The following is a 21,635-nucleotide window of genomic DNA, read 5'->3' as shown; positions in this document are numbered from 1 at the left end:
CTCCCTTGTTGAACCTAACCCCCGGGTTGGGTTGGGGGTTTAGCCCAACTCGGGGTCCTAGGAGAACCGGTGACCAGAGAGAGAGAGAGAGAGAGAGAGAGAGAGAGCAGCAGCAGCAGCAGCAACAGCAGCAGATACTCTAGGAAGGAGCTACAAGCATCCGGCGCACTGCTTTGGCAAAAGACAGCTAGAGAAAGGCTGCACAAATTTGAGGCATGAAGACAAGGAAGGTCGCTGTTTTGCTTCTGCGTGCCTTTTGTGAAGGGCTTCAGTGTGATAGAGACCTGGGCCACCTATGGCTCCTTTTATAGGCAGCCAACACCCTGACCAGGCTGATGTGGTCAGTAACCTCACCAGTTCTAGGCCGACTTGGGTTTGTGAAAATCATCTCAACTACAGGTTTGCCAACCTGCTCGTGCCCAACTTGCTCGCAGGCCATGCCAGGGCCTATAAATAGACCTGTCACTGCTGCAAAATCTGCTGCAGGTGTGTCCTTGTCCTGCCCACTGTTCCAGACCTGTGCGGACTACACCTGCCCATACTGCACACCATGAAACCTGCTTCCAGGCCATGCTAGGGCCTATAAGTAGACCTGGCACTGCTGCAAACTAGGCTTCCTCCTTGGGCCCAAGCTCTTCAAATGTAAGAGGCTTGTTCCTCTCCCTAAGTAACAAATCCTTTGAAACTCATCAGAAGCATCCCAAGAACTAGCATTGCTAATTGGCTTGAGTCCACCTTATTGCTGACTGCCGCCAGCTGCTCATCTTGACTTTGCAAAATGGTTATGTACCTAACCCCCTTCATTCGCATGGTGAACAATTGATTTTGGAGGGATAGGATCCTTGACGAATTGTTCTTCTCATAAATCATTAAAAATGGTCCACACCTCATTGGACATATTCGCTTTCTACATGTGTGGAATGACGGAATCCGCGTAGTCCCTATGATCATTGACAGGGCTTGGATCTATAGCCACTGCCACCTTCCCTGAAGGATACTTGACATCCTCGGGCTTGAGCTTGTTCCTATCATCACCTTTTAGAGTTTCCTAGCCACAAGGTGGCTCGGATCTTGACCTTCCAAACGGATCATGGAATGTTAGTCCCATCCAACTTTCCCACATCTCCGAAGTTTGGGATGGGCATGGGAGTGTTCCAAAATCACAGAAACAGAGAATAGACTTTAGTGGTTGCCTTCGAGCTTGAAGGGGCTCGTTCCTTCAATGCGAATATAAGAGTCATAGTGATGGCTCTGATACCATGTTAGTACTAGATGCTAATGCTTGAACTCTTTTAGATGCACTACGAGTTCGGAACACTCAAACTGTAAGAGAGAGGAGCACATATACTTCCAATAATACTCAGATTATGCCGACAACAACGCATATACTTTCAATAAAACTCATATTATACTGACCACTAGAGTGGAAAATTGCTTTAGGAAGGAACTTCGAACATCCAGTGAATTGCAGGGAAAAGACAGCTAGAGGGGCTGTGTAAATCTTGTGAAGAACCAGCCTTCTTAAGAATGCAAATGTGTGCAATGCATGCAGAACTTGAATGCCGATTGGCCTTCCAATGGGGAAGAGCGCCCTCGTGAGAGTACTTGTTTCTATTTTCGACCTACATGCAAGGTGTGTGTGAGATGGCGGATGAATGCGATGTGAATGAAGAATGCTACGTGACATTCACAATGAAAGGGTGATACCCTTTCATTAATGTCCCTTGAGATCAATCAACTTCCATCTTCCCATTTACACCTACCCTTAGCCTATGACCCATGCATCTACCATTCAATGCACCTTAATGCACCCTTCCCTTCCTATTGCCCCTAGGACCTAGACACGTGTGTGCACATTTTTATTAATAGAATAAGTATCACATGTCCAAATTCGATGCCGTCTGAAGCAGTGGCTCCAGCTCGACTAGTCCTATCTACTGAGATGATCCACCGCCATAACAAATCGGTCGGTGTCCATCATAAATACATATACATGTTACACCATTGGCGTGTAATATATAATGTCTACTAATCACGGATTAGTGATTTCTCTTGTCATGACAAATCTGAGGTACGAAGACAAGGAAGGTGAGTATGCTCTGCTTTTGCGTGTCTCATGTGAAGGGATTTAGGGAGCTGGGCTACCTATGGCTCCTTTTATAGGAAGTGACCAGGCCAACCTAGTCAGTAAACTAACCCGACGAGTTCAAGCCGAACTGGGTCTGTCAAAATCACCTCAACTGCAGGTCTGATGACTTGCTTGTATTTACATGCTTCGATGTAAACTACTCGGTGCTTTCTATCAATTCAAACAACGGATTTTGCAGAGGCGTTTGAATGAAATGATTGCGAGTTGCTAAACACTTATACTTGAACTTAAGAGATTTCAATTAAGCTAGAATTAAGACTTATACAGCTTAAACACAAAGTGACATCATTGGAAATTGCAATATGATTGAGGGGCCAAGACGGGCCCCCTCCTTATCCAGGCTCACTTTATACTTGAAATGATTGCGAGTTGCCAAACACTTATACTTGAACTTAAGAGATTTCAATTAAGTTGGCATTAAGACTTATACAGCTTAAACACAAAGTGACATCATTGGAAATTGCAATATGATTGAGGGGCCAAGACGGCCCCCCCCTTATCCAGGCTCACTTTATTTTTGAAAATGGAGATACAAGACCAAGGTGCAATGCACCTTCCAAACTGATGAACTCAGTGAAAGCCTAGGACCTAGATACTAGACCCAAGAGCATATGTACAAGGTAGACAACAGAAAGGAGGACTCCAAGCTCAGGTTTCAACTCTTGGCTTGCCCAATCCACAAGGAAGAGGCCTGCAACAATCACCACTTACATCCAACATTAGAGGCAAGCACAAGTTTCTAGAAAGATAGTAGAAACAACATGAAATAGTGCTGTAAATGAGATAAACTTGACAATACAGACTCCCTTCGTGACTTGACCCCTTTGTAGATGAAGTCCTTGATGCCTCTGAAGCTCCCTTGGGTGAGGAGAGTGTGGAAATGGGGCTGGAATGAGAACAGCTCAGGAAAACAGCTTGTAGGCTAGAGAGAGAAAGACTTTATGGAGTGATAGCTGTAGAGAGAGAGTGCCAATGCTGATCCCAAGGGAGGGGATGTAAGAGAGGAGCTGCTGCTGCTCTAGAGGTGCAGAGAAAGGCAGATTTCTACAAGGGGAAGGGGCTGGAACAGTAGAGAGAGAAATTCTGCAGTAGAGAGAGAGAAGACTGCAGCAGGAGAGAGAAAGGGGCTGTGGCTGCTCCAGGATAGGAGAAGGAGAGAGGATGCTGCTGCTGTTCCAGAAGAGCTGAGAGGGGGCAGATTTTTGGAGAGGAGGGGCTGGAACTGTAGAGAGAGAGTGTGTTGCTGAGGTGAGAGAATGGCTTGGGGAGAAGCTGGCTGCACCCAAGGAGCTGGAGAGGTTCTACTGCATCAACCAAAAGGAGGGAGAAGAAAAGTGACGAATTTTTCATGTAGGGAATGAAGGGGACAGGCCTTCTTTTATAGGCTCAGCTCCCCCCCAGAGTGGAAGGTGGACACTCGTCCCAGATTTTTGGTGGGCTGCAGTCCCAAAGAGGACAGCCCACAACCTGTCCCAAATCTACCAAATTTGGGGCTAGACACTTGGCCTGCATGCCCTGCCACCTGCCATGCATGCTGCCACATGCGTGGGACAAGTGGACTGACCTGCCAGCTCAGATTCCATGTGGCAGTCTGCCATGTCACTCCCAAAAACCCTAAAATTTCAAAGTTGTCAGAATTCAATTCTGATCGCACCCACGGGTTCCTAACAGCTTGGACTATCTACTGACATACTCTAAGGTCATAATTGAGCCATACTGAGCTCATTTGTTTGTCGTCTTATCTTGTATCTCCATTACTCTTGGCATGTTGCTAGGCCCACACCCAAAGCTCAAGGAACATTCTCTTGAATGGTTCCTAGGTCAGTATGCAATCTGTGCATTTGATTGGTCCCATGTTTGGGTACTCAGGTGGGGTGTGGTTTCCAGATGTCCCTCTCAAAGAGAGGCCATCACTCTTGTGGGTCACTAATGCTCATAACCCCAAGCAAGGGGTCCCACCCTCAAATGCTAGACCTAGTCCCCATTGACCATAACTGAATAGTAGGAAAACATTTCATTTCTTAATAAGCATACTATTGAAAAACAAAAAGAAATATTACCAAGCAAGTGGATACATGTTGCTGAAGCAGGATGACATCCGAGGCCAGGCCGGGGCCTATAGATAGACCTGTCACTGCTGCAAAATCTGCTGCAGGTGTCATGCTTGTCCTACGAATTGTGCCAGACCTGCGTAATGTTTTGGGGATGAAGCATGCTATACAGTAGGCCCATGCTCCAACTTACAGACGGGTCAATGACCAATCATTCCTTTAGGCTTGGTTGAGGACTGTGTGATCAATCTTTCCTTTAGGCTGGCCTTTGATATGGCTGAGTTTTTCGTTTGCCTTGGAACACTCATCTTGTAGGTGCTGATAACGTAAGTAGGGATTTTAGAGCTTGTTATGTGGACTCCTTTCTGATTAGCCTTCTAGTTAAGTGCTAGCCTTGATCGTGAGTGAGCCCGCCCTACATGTCTGGAGTTAAATTGTACAAGGCATTTGTTTTAAGGAATGCTCTTGTGCACGCAAAATTTTTTGTGTCGCTGTGAAAGGCATAATTAGTTTGTCATTCTGTTGCATTACAAAATTACCAATGTTTCCAACATTTCTGTCGTGGAAATCTGCAATGGTGTCTTATGTTAAGTGGGATTTTGCACTATTTGTTTCCTCAACCACAATGCAATAGAAAGTTCATGCTCCATCACTGTACTTTGCACTCTCATTTTATAGATGGTTTATTTGCTTGCAGTCTTGCCTGGCGCTTCAGCCAAACCATCCTCAAGCTTTAACCAATCTGGGAAATATTTACATGGAAGCGTAGGTGCCTCCCACTGGTTTTTGGATCATGGTTCTTTGATCGGCATCTCAATTTTGCTGAACTGTCCTATCCTGTTAAGTTCCTCTTTCATACGCTGATTTTGGTCTCATGCCCTGCTTCTAGGAATATGATAAATGTTGCTGCAAACTTCTACAAAGCAACTCTCAGTGTCACCACAGGTCTATCTGCGCCGTACAGCAACTTAGCCACTTTATACAAACAGCAGGTTGACCATCTACATCCCTTTTAGTCCTAGCATGAAAATGAGTATTAATTAATGAAACGTCTTGAAACTGTGTGGGGTTACTTCTCAGCGTTGTAATCACTTCGTGAATTATTCTTTTGGACTTCTTGGAAGCTTGCACAGGAGTATGTTTGTCGATAAGTGATAGAAAACAACATTTCAACTGACTGCATGGCAATAAGCATATTGTAACCTGTCAGTCCATGGGGGTTTGTGATTGCAGCATTGAGTAAATATACTTCACTTAGCATCAAATTTGTGGCCATCTGTTTTGATGCTTGTTCTGTACTCAAATTGGACTTATTCCTGTTGATGTCTTCTACCTTACGTTGACATGCTCAAAGTAATTTTGATTCTTGCATGCAGGGGCATTATGCTGAAGCAATTGCATGCTATAATGAAGTTTTGCGTATAGATCCTTTGGCTGCTGATGGTCTTGTCAATAGAGGAAATACGTTTAAAGAAATCGGCCATGTGAGTGAGGCAATTCATGATTATGTGCGGGCTGTAACGATATGTCCTTCAATGGCTGAAGGGCATGCCAATCTGGCCTCTGCTTATAAGGATAGGTCTGTGGTGCAGGTTTAAACAATCTCTCACTCTTTTATCTTTCATGCTAAGTTGTAATTTGTCTTAGTCTCTAAACTGATCTGTCATGCAGCGGGCATGTGGAGGCTGCTATTACTAGCTACAAGCAGGCCTTAATACTTAGGCCTGATTTTCCAGAGGCAACATGCAATCTTATGCACACTTTACAGGTATGGTAAAATTTGAGGTTTTGTTTTTTTAAATTATAGCAGTCTTCATGTTGCGACAATGTCATTTTTTGGCTTGATAATTGGTGTATTAAACAGTACATATGCTTGGGGATGCTTTTTTTTGGCCATTGATTGCGTTTAGAGGTTTTGAGTGCTAGGCTAGAATGGGTGCAGTAGTTAATTATCATAGTAAATTCATTTGGTTGACATGCATCCATGGTAGCAGATAATTTTATGCTCATTCCCTTCCAGCATTCCTTAAAGGTGACATTGTTTGCAACTGCCATTGTTGTGTGTTGAACTTTGATTAGCATGAAGCAAAAGACTCTTGCTATTATTTGCAAAGCGTCAAAAGATATCCGAGTCTACACAAGAGCTCTCTGACACTCTTGGTATAGAATCAGGCATTGAGGCTGCTGTCTTGCACAATTATGAAATCTGTGCACATTTCAGCTCATGATCCCCTAACCCATGGGAAGGCTGGGGGTGTTGAACTATGAGTACCTGAGGCTTGTGCGGGTTGACTTGGCTGAGGGTTTGAAGGGTGAGTAGTTCAAGTCTGAATGCTGGAGTGAGAAGGTCATCATTATCCACCTTGTGGGCCCACTCCATCAAGGTTGAAGCAGGCACACTTAATTTGCTAGAGAACTAGTTCAATTGCCACTCGTATCATGATCAAGAGGCATCCAATCCTTGTCTCGCCTTATGGATGCGAGAGCTATCTATAAGCGATTTTTGGGCTTGCTAGTGCAACCACTCCAAGCTTTCAAGAAGCTTCTCCTTACTGCTTGAAGCTACTAGATCTTTGGAGGATTCATAATGCTTGAAATGTGCATCTTCTCAAACCTTTCCAGGGAGATGTGCCAGAGGATATGCCTTTTGTGTGTAACCAGAAGTTGAGGGACTTGATGAGATCTTAGTTACAGAGCAAGTATAGGCACATAAGGGAAGGAAAATCAAAGGTGCACCGAAGTTGTTTCAGCTTTACTTGGAAACTTGCTTGAGCCAACTTCGGTTGTGGCTCTTTCAGGCTCAGCAGAGCATCACTACATGTTGATGAGCGTGGTCTTTTGCTTGTTCTAGCACTCATTACATGATCCATCCGGTCGTATGTTAGTCACTATACGGCCTTCCATCTATAGATCAAAGAGAAGACCAAGATCCAGTATGCATTGAGCTTGGAAAATTATATCATAGAATGGAGGGACTGAGCTCCAATGGTGTCGCTCTTCCAAAGTTGTAGGATCTTTGTAGGATCGATAAACGAGAGAGCAAGTACAAGGTACAAGAGTCGATAGTTATCAGCCGTTACGTCAACTAGACTAAAATGAAAAGAAAAGTACATAGTACTTGTAGGTAGACCCTAGGACTAAGTGTCCTAGGTGTCACATAGGACTAAGTGTCCTATGTGGCATAAAAGGCACAAAATACACTAAGTGCCTATAACTATGCCTACAAGGCACATACTAGGGCCCATAGGGCATCACTAGAACAGGGAGAAGATGGCCTACAAACCCCCCTCCATGGTATGGGCTGAAGTATTCTGGAAACGTCTCAGAATACTTGGTATTTTCTGGTCATGGTGGCACATGTTCATCCAAAAGGATATAGCCACCTATGAATGTACAAGGTATGTCAGATCATGTAACAAAGGGAATCAAGTGTAAAGCTTGTCGGAAGACTTCGAACTTGGGACGAGGAAGTGTCTTTGTAAACATATCTGCAATGTTGTCCTCTGTGGGAAGATAGGACAACTCTATGTCTCCTGCTGACAACCGCTCTCGAACATAATGATAGTGAACTTCAATGTGCTTTATATGCGCATGAAACACTGGGTTATGTGCAATGGCCAAAGCACTCTGGTTGTCAGTGTAGACCATAGTGGAGGATGTCTGGCAAATACCAAGATCCGTAAGTAACTGTCGAAGCCAGACACAAACTCTACTATATCGATGAAGGCTGCCCTGTACTCAGCCTCACAGCTAGATGTGGCAACTGCTGGTTGCTTCTTGCTAAGCCAAGAGATACATGAATTGCCAAGCAAAAAACAATTGCCGGTATGTGACACTCCGGTGACGGAACAACCTGCCCATTCACTATCCGTGTAAGCATGCATGGTAAGTGAACCCTGATCACCATAGAAGAGAGCTAAATCCTGAGTGCCTCTTAGATATCTAAAAACTCTCTTCACTGCTTGCCAACGCTGTGAACTGGGCATGTGCATGAATCTGCTGAGCTGAGATACTGCATACTGTAAGTCAGGTCTGGTGTGACATAAGTAAATGAGACATCCAACAGCCTGCTGGTAAAGAGTGATATCACATGGTGGGCTCCCATTATGAGCTGAAAATTTGAAGCCAGGGTAGAGATTGGCTTGCAATCCTTGAACTGAAAACGATCAAGGAGCTGTCCAATATACTTGGACTGTGACATCATGATACCCCCCTCAACATGAGCAAACTGAATGCCCAAATAATAGTGGAGCTGTCCCATGTCTGACATTTCAAAAACTTGCTGCAAATCAACCTTGAAAGCTGCAATATGGTGAGTATTTGGGCCTGTGATGAGCATATCATCCACATATAAAATCAGCACTAAAAAATCTCCCACGGACATAAAGAGTGGGTTCTGTGGGGCTATTCTGAAAACCAAGGGATAGTAAGTGTGCATGAATTTCGGCATACCATGCCCTGGGTGCTTGCTTCAAACCATAAAGGGCTTTTCTAAGCCTGCATACCTTGTTTTCATAATTAACAACCTCAAAGCCAGGAGGTTGTGTCACATAAACTTCTTCCTGCAGATCCCCATGAAGAAAAGCAGTTTTGATGTCAAGCTAGTGCACTTGGCAATGATGATGGGCTGCAATGGCAATGACACATCTAATGGTAGTAATCCTGGATGTGGGAGCAAATGTCTCTTCAAAGTCAATGCCTTGTTGTTGGGCATACCCTTTTGCAACAAGACGGGCTTTGTGTCGATCTACACTGTCATCAGATTTCCTTTTTAATTTGTAGACCCACCGGGTACCAATGGCATGCTTGCCGGGAGGGAGATCTACTAATTCCCATGTGTCATTTTTGGCAATGGATTGTAACTCAGCTTTCATTGCATCCATCCACTCTTTGCTGTGAAAAGCATCTTTATGACACAAAGGCTCTTCATTGCAAGCTGTAGCAAGGAGTGCAAACTCAAGAAAGTGACTATGCTCTACTGACAATAATCTTCCCAGTATTTGGTTGGTATAACCTATACCCTCTGCTCTCCTGGCTGTAACCAATAAATATGCATTTGATTGCCTTGTCATCAAGCTAATGTCTTAGCTGAGATGGTACATGAACATATGCAAGAGACTCAAAAACTCTCATGTGTGAAAGTGAGGGCTTCTTGCCTTTCCATGCTTCATAAGGTGTAACAGTCTTCAATGCCCTTGTAGGTGATCTATTCAGCACATAGTTGGCACACATCACTGCATCAAGCCAAAATTTATTGGGCAAGGACTTGGCCTTAAGCATGCATCTGGCCATCTCCATAGAGGACCTGTTCTTCCTTTTGGGAACAGGATTATGCTGAGGAGTGTAAGGAGTAGTGCATGAGTGAGCAATGCCCCGTGAAGACAAAAATGCATCAAACATCTTTGACATATACTCTCCCTCCCTATCTGTGTTGAGGGTGACAAGCTTGCATCCTGATTCATTCTCAACCATATTCAGCCACCTTTGAAAGCATGAGAACACTTCAGATTTGGCTTTTAAAGCATATACCCAGCAATATCTTGTGAAGTCATCAATGAGAGTCATGAAATATTTGTACCCCCCAATGACATTTGTCCTCATTGGGCCACTGACATCACTGTGCACTAGCTGCAATTTCCTTTGTGAGACTTTTGGACAATTCTTTTGAAAAGTCTTACCCAAAAGACAACCCTCACACACATGTTTGGAAACTGTATCAGTTTGAGGTACATCATTTGCCATGTCCTGTGAATGTAACTTGGCAAGAGCTCTATAATTGAGATGACCCATTCTCTCATGCCAAAGATGAGTTTCAGCAAGTTGTGAATCTGAAATAGCAAATGCTTCAATAGAGAGTGCAGTTGAGTGATCATCAAGGTAATAAAGGCCGTTTTTCAAAGTGCCAGTGAGAACTATGGCATTGTCATCACGAAGATCATATACTAGGCATCTGTATCCATAAAAAATCACTCTGAAACCTGAAGTGGCAATTGCTGAAATTGAAATCAAGTTGACTTCAATTCCAGGCACAAATAGAACATTTGTCAAAGTGACAGGATGGCTTGAAATGGATGTGAGCTGCACATCTCCAATTCTTTTTACAGCATAGGAAGCATTATTAGCACATGTGACAGTCCCTCCTCGAGGTGCATTAGCTAAGGAATGAAACAACTGTCTGCAAGAGGTGACGTGCTTGGAAGCACCACTATCAAAATACCAAGACTGAGCATCATTAGCAGGAAGCATCTATTGGCTCGTGGGATTCAATTGCATGTGAGGCATTAACTATCAATCCTGCTTTCTTTTTCTCCGAAGCAATGCGCTTCCTACATTCTGAAATGTCATGTCCAGGCTTGCGACAATAGTTGCATCTTTTCTTCTTTGACTTATCTGCTGTATTTTTAGATGCATTGGAGGAATTACCACTGTTAGGCGCAGATTTAGGCTTGCCCATTTGCCTCTTCTTGTCTGTTGTGAAGCAAATGCATGATCAGGAATAATAGCTTGTCTATTAGCTCGACTTTGCTCTTCCTGCAAAAACAATGTGACTAGCTGATCGAAAGAGTAGTGGTCTGGATTACCCATGGCCACTAATCGAAGGGTTGTAGCAAACCCTTGATATGTATCTGGCAGTCCGTTCAATGTGGTACTGACAAGCTGAGAATTTGGCACCACCTCATCAATATTGGCAAGTTGTTCCATGAGGTCGTTGACCTTTGTCAGGTATGCATCCATAGAGTCACCTTCATTCATACTGACTTCTTGCAATTGCCTTCTTAAATATGCAACACGTGTCTCATTGCGAATTTGATAAAGAGAAGCCAATTTGTCCCAAGCATCCTTTGCTGTCCTGCAAGATCGGATGTGTGGAATAATGATTCTCTTGCATGATAAAGCAATACAGGAATGTGCATTTGCATCTCTGGCATTCCATCTTGATTGCTCCTGAGTTGGGGGAGCAACAGCAGGGGTGCTAGAAGATAAGGCATCACGAGTAGTACCTTCTACAGAGGGACCAGCAGTAGAGGCAACCACTGTAGCATTGGCTGGCCTTAGATCAACCCCAAAAACAATATTCCAAAAGGGCCTTGCAACAAGAATATGTTTCATTAGATAGGACCACATCGGATAGTTGGTCCCATCCAACTTATCATCTTCACGAAGAATGCCAAATAAGTCGTGATTGTTTCCAGCCATTGTAAATAGTACTGATAGAAATGCACTAACAAAGTGACCAAAGTATAGCCTCAAGGCTTTAAATTGCAAAAAATATGATTTACTGTCCCAAACACCTGTGAGCTAACAACAGATATTTCCAGGAGGCTGAACTGGGCCTCAAGGCAACACGGTCCCTTTTCTTGCTCAGATGATGAAATAGAGAGAGCAAATAGACTTAAAATATGTGCAGCAAGGTATAGAAACAGGGTTACCAGCTGAAATTGAGCTCCCAACACAAAAGCCCTAAATTTTGTTGACCTGAGTGATGACGTGGCACAATGTGACAGTCCTAAACCTGAAATTGACTGAAAACTTCAATTTTTGGAAGGATTTCAGTTGTCAACCTTGTCCAAAGTGTTGTATTAACAGGTTGAAGGTCCAGATGTCAAAAGCCCTAAATTTTTCTGTTGGAAATTAGGGTTTGACAGTAAAAACTGTCAAAAAACAGTAAAAGACTGCAAATGTTGCTTGTGAATCAGCTTCTGGTCCCCTGAACTTAAGGCTGAGACCCAAAAGACCTCTGTAGGTAGAGTATGACAGACCACGGAGCTGCTGCAGCAGATTGAAGTGCAAAAGGCAGCTGGAGCGAAGCTGGAACAGCCCTCAGGCACCTCGAAATAAGTGCGTGGTTGCAGGTGTTTCCTGTGGGGGTCTTTGAACAGGTTGCGATAGCAGGATGCCTCCTGCAGATGACTCTGGAGAGGTCACGGGAGCTGGGCGCCTGGATCTGCAGTACAAAAGTGGCGACAGATGGCCACGGGTGCTGTAGAAGACCTCGAAATTGCTGCAGCAGGGGCCTATAAGCAGTTGCACCTGCTGGAAACAGCAATAAGGCAATTTTTGGCGACGAAAAGACTCTGGGAGCCTTGGGCAGCAGCTGGAGAGCCTCGAACAGGCTGGAACAGTGACGACCAGCAGAGGATCAGACTTCCAATGAGCAATGGAGGACTCAAGGGGCTGAGGAGAGCTGGAAGACAAGTGTAAGGCTGGCTCTGATACCACTGTAGGATCGATAAACGAGAGAGCAAGTACAAGGTACAAGAGTCGATAGTTATGAGCCGTCACGTCAACTAGACTAAAATGAAAAGAAAAGTACATAGTACTTATAGGTAGACCCTAGGACTAAGTGTCCTAGATGTCACATAGGACTAAGTGTCCTATGTGACATAAAAGGCACAAAATACACTAAGTGCCTATAACTATGCCTACAAGGCACATACTAGGGCCCATAGGGCATCACTAGAATAGGGAGAAGATGGCCTACAATCTTTACTGGAACCTCTATGGCGATAGGTAGACCTAACCTCCAAGTAGTTATGGGGGTCCAATTGCCAATACTTCTTTGGGAGTGGGTGTCCTAGAGAGGGCTTGGGGCCCATGCTTTGTAGACGAGATGTAGTGGAGGCTGAGTGCAAGGGGCCCTTCGGTGAGTGATGTGAAGAGCAAGAATCACGGGGGGATGTTGCAAGGGAGAGGGTTGAGACGGTGGTTGCATTGGATTTGCTGACGTGAAGGATTGGTTGGAAGAGGGTAGGTGGGTTAGAACCGTAACAATGCAAGTGATGGAAGAAGAATGGAGAGGGGCTTGGGGAAAACGTTGAGGGGAAGAGGGGTCAAGAGGCAAGTTAGAAGAGGGCACGTGAAAAGAAGGGGGGCGGTGTTACTAGCTAGCTCTCTTGGCTATTGTGCTATGCTCACATGTGAACTTTGTGGATTTAGGACCCATGTGTTACTATCGGGGGGGAAATCTTGAGATCCCGACTCTCTAGTGAATCTCTTCACTACTCTTACATTTATTAGGAGGGCGGTGGGATTCTTGACACGTAAGTGTACACACACCTTTGGTAGTCCATTGTCTATAAACAATCCCTTTCTATCGGTTGCCTTCGATTCTTGCTCTCGAGTTGGACACTTTAGCATTCAAATTTTCCTTGGCCTCCTTGCTATTGGAATTAAGAGTAAGACATTTCAAGTGTAACAGTTCGGCTAGTGGATCGCTACTCTACTGCTTTGTGAGAGTGGCCGAAGAAGATTTAGTAGGTGGGCCAACTCATGGTCCAATATTAGTATAGTTAGTTGTTGATCTTCTATGAATGTAGCACGCTACCTGATTTTCCCAAAAGTAAAGGCAATGTTATGGATAACAAATTCATGCTAGGTTCCAAACCTCGAGGTAATTGCAAATCAAGCCCATAAGGATTGAATTATCAAGCCCACCTCCCAGTCGTAGGTTTTGTATTTCGAACCACTTCGAGCCTAAATTCTAGACCATGAGAAAGCTACTCCGTTTGTTATTAAATTTTGCTTCCCATGCCACGTATCCCTTCCACTAGGGTACTATTGTGGGAATTCACCAATACACACTCGTTTTTTCACAAGCAACCCATAAGGAGGGGAGCTAGTGCCTTATCACCATTGAGCTTGAGGTTTGGAGAGTCTGTTGATGGGCTCAGTGAGCTACATATGTCCCATACCATAGGAGTCCCTTGCTAGAAGCCAAACTACTCCATCCCATTAGGTCTACACTTGGAAGAGATGCTACCCTAGAACCCTGAACAATGAGTCCTCTGCATATATTTTGCTATATTTGCAAAGCATTTTCAAATTTGAGGACATAGTTCACTATCTCTAGAATAGCCACTTTTTTGTTATGCTTTTTCCAAGAGGAACCTTTTTCTATTGCTATAGGCCTCGTCCCATTAGCTCTAGTGTAAAAACCCTAGTTGAATGTGTTCGAATTATAGATATAATTCAGCAGTGACCAATGTAATATAATAAGCTAGTTAGGGGCACTTTTCCCTCTTTAAGAGGTTTTTCCTCCTAACCGCAGTTAGTTCACTAACTATGGTTAGTGACTACTAAGGTTTTGTCACTAGGACAAAACCTTATCTCTCACTCATTGAGTTGTACTCTTCACACTCTTCTATTGCAACTCAGCTTTCAGCTTCCAAGCTTCTAGCTCTCACTCTCTCTTGCTCTCTCTCACTCACCATTCTCTCACATGCATTACAACAGCTTGATGACACTTCAGAAGTATTCCATGGTTGATGCATTGCCACCTCTTGAGATACCTCCTCCACATGCCTGTGAAGGGTGCATTTTAGGCAAGATGCATAGATTCCCCTTCAAGAAGGATGGTTCAGTTAAAGCTGTCCGCAAATTACAGCTTATACACAGTGATGTCTGTGGTCCCATGAGGACTCCATCGTTGGGTGGTCATCTCTACTTCGTTCCATTTATTGATGATTACTCCAATTTCACTTGGGTTTATGGGCTGAAACACAAATCTGAAGTGTTCACGGTGTTTAAACACTTTTCAGCCATGGTTGAAAATGAAACCGGACTCAAGATACAGACATTGCGCACAGATAGAGGTGGGGAATACTTGTCTGCAGAATTTGATGCTTTTCTGAAAGGCAAGGGTATTGTGCATCAGCTCACAGTCAGGCTGACCCCTCAGCAAAATGGCAAAGCTGAGAGGAAAAATAGAACCCTCATGGAGATGGACGGATGTATGCTGAAAAGCAAACACATGCCTCACAAATTCTGGCTTGAGGGTTTGATGTGTGCCAATTACATTTTGAATCGGGCTCCCACTAAGGCTTTAAAAACAAAAACTCCTTATGAGGTCTGGAATGACAGGAAGCCTTCAGTGGATCACTTCCGAGTCTTTGGATGCCTTGCTTATGCTCATGTGCCAGTTGAATTTAGGCACAAATTGTCTGATATAGCCGTTAAGTGCATATTTGTTGGGTACATTGCAGAAAGCAAGGGGTGCCGTCTCTACAATCCTGCTACACGCAAGATCATAGTAAGTAGAGATGTGATATTTTCTGAAAATTCAGCTCACACTCAGGCTGAATTTCAAATGCCTTCTTCTTCAGAGGATGTCTTAGAGGGGTTGCTACCCATTGCCTTGGGTTCCCCTGCTGATTTTTCTAATGCAAATCAGAATTTACAGCAACCTCCAAATGCTTTAGTTCCGCCACAGGATGTCTTGCCCCCTCCACAGGCAGTGGAACAGGTGGTGCAGCAAGAAATTGCAGACATACATGCAGCAAAAACAGTCCCAAACTGGCTGTTACAGACTCTCAGGGAGAGTAAAATTGATGCTCCGTTACCTGGCAGGACTCGCAGTGCAGCAAGGCACATGGAAGGTGCTAATTCAGTGGGGTACTCTTCTTGATGAGGAGGATGTTGGGATATCTCAAGGTGTATGCCTCAGGCACACCTTATGTTTCTATGTGTGAGTGCTAGAGGCACAGTTAGGTGCCCACAAGCACAGTTAGGTGGTGGAGAGCCACATAGGATGATTGAGAGAATCTAGGAGCAGATTGAGGAGATGATTGTGGAGCTTTGAGGTCATCAGTGATGTCAGTGACCTTGTATGAGGTGCCTACTTAAGGACCTCTTTCTTCTTCATTCTATAAGCAAGTATTCTGATTTTGTGTCAACTCTACTCTTTCCTTTCAGTTTTCCAACATGGTATCAGAGCCCTTTGATCCCCCTTGAGCCCATTTCTGCCACATCATCTTCTTCTTCTTCATCTTCTTCTTCTCCATTTTCCTCCTTCTTCCCAAAATCTTTGAGAGCTTGGTTCTCCACCTACAAACGGCCATTGCCCAAACCCTCTGAGTTGGAAACTCCTCTAGTATGGGCGAACTTCCACCTGCAAGGAATTGAAGAAAAAACGTCTGTGGTGGCTGCCATTCTCCAAACAGCGAATTTCTTCTGTTGCTCAATACTCGCTGCCTGCTCCGCCATTGCCTGAGCCCTCTTAGGAGTAGATGGGCGACCTCAAGACGAAGATTTTGAGCCATTTTTCAGGTCATTTGGTTCAGTAACGAGGGAGAAATCGTCAAAACTCAGTTTCAGCCTGTAGCAACTCTCCCGGGCAAAAGTGCGCACCATTTCGTCCAACCTCTGTGCTAGACCCTCTCTGGTATATGAGCTTTCTTTTGCTTCAGAAAGCCCTCTTTTTCTTGCTTTGAAGAGTGAGCTACAAGCCCTCCAAGTTCAGCTTTTTGGTTTTGACAGTTTTGGACAAGTTTTTGAAGATGATGCTACATAAAATGCTACTCTAGCATTTCTGGTTTTTTGAAACTTTCAATAACTTTAGTACAAGTGTGGCTTCAGTTTTGTTTTGAATTGCTAGACCTGGTTTTGATTGGAAAGTATTCATTTTAGCCACTTCTATGAAGCATGTAAGAAGAAGCATCATTGTTTGAAATTTGGTCACAAGACTTTGCTACATTAAATGCTTGTATTTTGAAGCATTTCAGTTGTTATTCTAAGCCCTGTAAGAGAGAAGACACTGCCCAATACCTGGGTTAGACCCTCTCATGGCTTGCTTATGCAAAATATGTGAAAAGCCAAAACATAAAGCAATGTCTTGTTATGCTACAAAGGATGAAAATGTCAACCTGACTTCCTTGTTGAAGATTGCCAAAACAATGGTTGCCAAAAAGGAAGCAACTATAAAGCCAGAGATCTACCCTCTCATGGCACTTTTATTTGACTCCAAGTACAAGAAAAAGATGAAGGTCAGATACCTGAGATATGCTTCTCTACACAACTATGGAGATGACAAGATAATTTTTCTCTTGAAGGATATGATTTTCAGATCCACTTGTTCTATCATAGTACCATCTTATAAGGCACTAGACACTGCCCATGTGGTAAGACCTTGCCTTGACATGGATATTTTGCCTCCACAAGATGAGGCATCCCATGAAGATTATGCATTTTAAACACATCTCTATGTATGCTCAAGATCTCTCTTTTTATGTCAAGGTACTCAGCCTGGATAGTCCTCCAAAATGAATGAAAATAAACTATTGTGTTTTGTGTGTTTTGTAAACACCTCTGGTCACCTTATGATGTAGGCCATGTGTATGTTTTGCTCCATGGTACCTCCTGCAGACATTGTGTGCATACATGCAGGGGAGATAACCATTGGAAGGTCTTTTTGTATTCCTTTTTGTTTACCTTACACCCAAGGGAACCCTTGCTAGCATGAGAACCTAGCCATAGATTTATCCTTGACCACCATGAGATGGCATGAGAAACTATGAGACTAGATGTATCCTTGACATAGCTTGAGGCATTTCCTTGAGGGGGGGTTTGTTGGGATATCTCAAGGTGTATGCCTCAGGCACACCTTATGTTTCTATGTGTGAGTGCTAGAGGCACAGTTAGGTGCCCACAAGCACAGTTAGGTGGTGGAGAGCCACATAGGATGATTGAGAGAATCTAGGAGCAGATTGAGGAGATGATTGTGGAGCTTTGAGGTCATCAGTGATGTCAGTGACCTTGTATGAGGTGCCTACTTAAGGACCTCTTTCTTCTTCATTCTATAAGCAGCAAGTATTTTGATTTTGTGTCAACTCTACTCTTTCCTTTCAGGTTTCCAACAGAGGAGCCTGCCACATTCGAAGAGGCAAAGGATAATGTGCATTGGATCAATTCCTTGCACGATGAGTTGCAGTCCATTGCAAAAAATCAGACTTGGGATGTTGTAGACTTGCCACAGGGTAAACATGCCATTGGCACACGATGGGTTTTCAAGGTCAAACGGAAGCCAGATGGCTCCATTGACAGATATAAGGCAAGGCTGGTTGCTAAAGGCTATGCTCAGAAAAAGGGCATAGATTATGAGGAGACATTCGCTCTTACATCTCGGATGACCACCATCCGATCAGTTATTGCAATGGCTGCACATTTTGAGTGGAATGTTCATCAGTTGGACATCAAAACAGCCTTCTTAAATAGGGACTTGCTGGAAGAGGTGTATGTCAAACAACCTCCGGGCTTTGAAATTACAGCAAATGTACTTCAAGTATGCAAGCTCAACAAAGCTTTATATGGGCTGAAACAGGCCCCTCGTGCATGGTATGCCAAGATCCATGCCTTTTTGACCAGCAAGGGGTTGCACAATAGTCCTACTGAGAGCACCCTCTACATCAAGATGGATGGGGGGGAAATTTTAGTCATCCTTCTTTATGTCGATGACTTACTGCTCACAGGGTCCAATGAAGACAAAATTGCAGATTTCAAAGCTGATTTGTAGACCAACTTTGACATGTCAGATTTGGGGCTGCTTCACTTTTATTTGGGGATCCAGTTCTCTCATGAGAGACGTGGCACTGTTATGTCTCAGTCCAAGTATGTTCAAAAACTCTTGGACAGATTTAACATGCATGAGTGTAAGCCCATAGCCATTCCCATGGAGCCGGGGCTGAAACTCACAATGCATGATGCAGGAGAATTAGTTGATGCCACACTTTATAGTTAGGCTGTTTGATGCCTCATATATCTCTGCAACACTAGACCTGATATTCAGTTTGCAGCATCTCAGGTGAGCAGGTACATGCACAGCCCAAAAACTATGCATTGGCAGGCGGTTAAGCGCATCTTCTGTTATTTGCAGGGCACGAAGTCTTTTGGCTTGCTATTTCCCAGGGGGGGTGACTTGCAGATGCATGCCTTCAGTGATTCAGATTGGGCTTGTGATTATGACACTAGGCAGTCCACTAGTGGCAATTGTTTCTTTTTGGGTAAATCTTGCATTTCCTGGCTGAGTAAGAAACAATCTACAGTGGCTACCTCATCATGTGAAGCTGAGTACAGGGCAGCTTTCACAGCAACAGTTGAATGTGTCTGGCTGCGACGTCTATTTGCTGATCTTCATCTGTCTTTGGAGGGTCCTTCTCCAATTCTCACTGATAGTCAGAGTGCCATTGCAGTGGCAAAGAATCGAGTGTTCTTCAGTGATTCAGATTGGGCTGGTGATTATGACACTAGGCAGTCCACTAGTGGCAATTGTTTCTTTTTGGGTAAATCTTGCATTTCCTGGCTGAGTAAGAAACAATCTACAGTGGCTACCTCATCATGTGAAGCTGAGTACAGGGCAGCTTTCACAGCAACAGTTGAATGTGTCTGGCTGCGACGTCTATTTGCTGATCTTCATCTGTCTTTGGAGGGTCCTTCTCCAATTCTCACTGATAGTCAGAGTGCCATTGCAGTGGCAAAGAATCCAGTGTTTCATGCTCGCACGAAGCACATTGAGGTTCACTATCACTACGTCAGAGAGAAGTTGCATGCAGGATAGATCAGTATGATCTTTGTGTCCACACATGACAACGTTGCAGATATTTTCACCAAAGCACTACCACGTGAAAAGTTTGAGGCATTTCGCAGTGCCCTGAACTTATATCCGTTTGGTGATTGATCAGCCTTGTACATGACATTGGCACTGTAGGGGGGTGTTAGAATTATAGATATAATTCAGTAGTGACCAATGTAATATAATAAGCTAGTTAGGGGCACTTTTCCCTCTTTAAGAGGTTTTTCCCCCTAACTGCAGTTAGTTCACTAACTATGGTTAGTGACTACTAAGGTTTTGTCACCAAGACAAAACCTTATCTCTCACTCATTGAGTTGTACTCTTCACACTCTTCTATTGCAACTCAGCTTTCAGCTTCCAAGCTTCTAGCTCTCACTCTCTCTTGCTCTCTTTCACTCACCATTCTCTCACAGAATGACCCTCAAATCCTCGGATGAATAGGAATTTGGGATTTATTCGGCGTTAACTATGAGCCGTGCTCATTTGGGGTTGGATCACATCTAGTTCAATCGTCCTTGGTTAACTACTTGCCATGTCCATGTGAATACGTCATGCATGCTAAGTTCTTCCTTAAAAGGGGATGTATGTCTTCATAAATTCAATTTAGAAATCACACACAAGTACTAACATGCATATAGCATAGTGGAGAAGGGGAACTCCTTTGATTGGGGTTTAATGAGATAGTACAAATTTTTAAAGATTTATAAGGTGGAGCTTTACCACACCACCTAAGTCCAACGACCAGCCAAATATGGACACAATTTGTAAATCAGGACATAGTTGTTCACACCTTGCAGGTATTTGTATGACTTGTAATAGATTAAGTCATATTGAGGAAGATTCATTAAATTTCAAGTCACAAAGCTAACGATGGAGTAAAACAAACTAGAAATATGACCTATTTTTTTGATCACTTCAAATTTCACGCATGGGTCAGTGTAAATCTATATTCAACATCAGGAGGCCTTAAGGAAATATTATAAATTACATGATATTTGCATTGCAGGCATTTGGAAGAAGAAACAAGTAACTTATAGGCAATCTATAATGTATTAAAGAAAACAGTTAGGTAGATACATTTCCATTTTGTTGAGGTGTGAGTCATCTATACACATTGTAGGCTTTTTTGGAAGTATTGACTTTGCTTGGATATGGGCGTATTGTTTTGCCTTCTTTGAAGTATGTGGGTCCAATATTTATGCCTGAGCACTTGACACTCAGGTCAGCCAGCATGTGGAGCGTGAGGGATTCAAAGCTATTGTAAAGGCAGGTAGGCCTCTGAGCAGACCACTTGATGACGTATCACATTTTGACACTGAGAGGGGTCATTGAGGAGATCAAGGCACGGAAGTAGAGGGTATATTGTTGCTTTATGGATTTTCATAAGGCTTTTGACATGGTGACATGAGCTCGACTACTCAGGTGACTACATGATTTAGAGTACAAGCAAGACATCATTTGGGCAGTCATGACACTCTGTGGGCATTAGGTAGAGAGGACAACAATTCGGTTGTCACCATTTGGGAATAAAGAGTAATCTTTATTAGAATTGACTTTGTGCCCTGCATTGGTAAAAAGAGAACTGTGGGGATGCCTACAAGGGACTAGAAATAGTCCAAGAACTAGGAATGCATGCATTTTGCTAACCTCTAATGGGTTAAAGTGTTGGAATTTGTTTGTGCAATGTGCAGGACTCAAGAGAGTGCAAAAAGTACTCTAAGTTTGAGAGAAAAGCACAAAAAGTAGGTCCCACAAGGTTCTTAAGCAAGGACAAGGGGGCATCTCTTTAAAAGAGGGTCTACAAGACTAAAAAGCCACCTAAACCCTCCAATTTAGGAAGAAAGGCCTGAAAGCTTAGCTTTTATGAAAAAGTAGCCTTTAGAAAGCAAGCCCTAGCATTTTGCTAGGCCTAGTCTATAAAACAAAGGCCCTCTAGCCTCCCAGATGTATTCAGAATTGTACTTAGTTCTATGCTCTTTCAAGAGCGAGTTGTACAAAGATTATTCTATTGTAATAAAGACCTTCAGGGGGGTCCAATCCTTATTTCTGGGCCCTAGTGTTGTGTTTTGCTCCTTACCCTTCTCTCCCAGCA

General features: G+C 43.6%; 1 protein-coding gene across 3 annotated transcripts in view; it reads left to right on the top strand.

Moving 5' to 3' along the window:
• LOC147905440 (putative UDP-N-acetylglucosamine--peptide N-acetylglucosaminyltransferase SEC) overlaps positions 1 to 21,635 on the top strand; it is a 54,330-nt gene that overhangs the window by 11,827 nt on the left and 20,868 nt on the right. For all 3 annotated transcript variants that reach the window (XM_087372593.1, XM_087372602.1, XM_087372610.1), the window contains 4 exons: positions 4,898 to 4,965; positions 5,090 to 5,192; positions 5,577 to 5,779; positions 5,872 to 5,968. In XM_087372593.1, coding sequence (XP_087228719.1) covers positions 4,898 to 4,965; positions 5,090 to 5,192; positions 5,577 to 5,779; positions 5,872 to 5,968 — 471 coding nt within the window. The remainder of the gene's footprint in view (positions 1 to 4,897; positions 4,966 to 5,089; positions 5,193 to 5,576; positions 5,780 to 5,871; positions 5,969 to 21,635) is intronic.

Source organism: Dipteris shenzhenensis, chromosome 1 (genome assembly GCF_047967505.1).
Source record: "Dipteris shenzhenensis isolate YYH24624 ecotype China chromosome 1, Dip_SZ_1.0, whole genome shotgun sequence".
Classification (NCBI taxonomy): Eukaryota; Viridiplantae; Streptophyta; class Polypodiopsida; order Gleicheniales; family Dipteridaceae; genus Dipteris; species Dipteris shenzhenensis.
The sequence above is the reverse complement of the archived record's forward strand: the minus strand, read 5'-3'. Positions and strand labels throughout refer to the sequence as shown.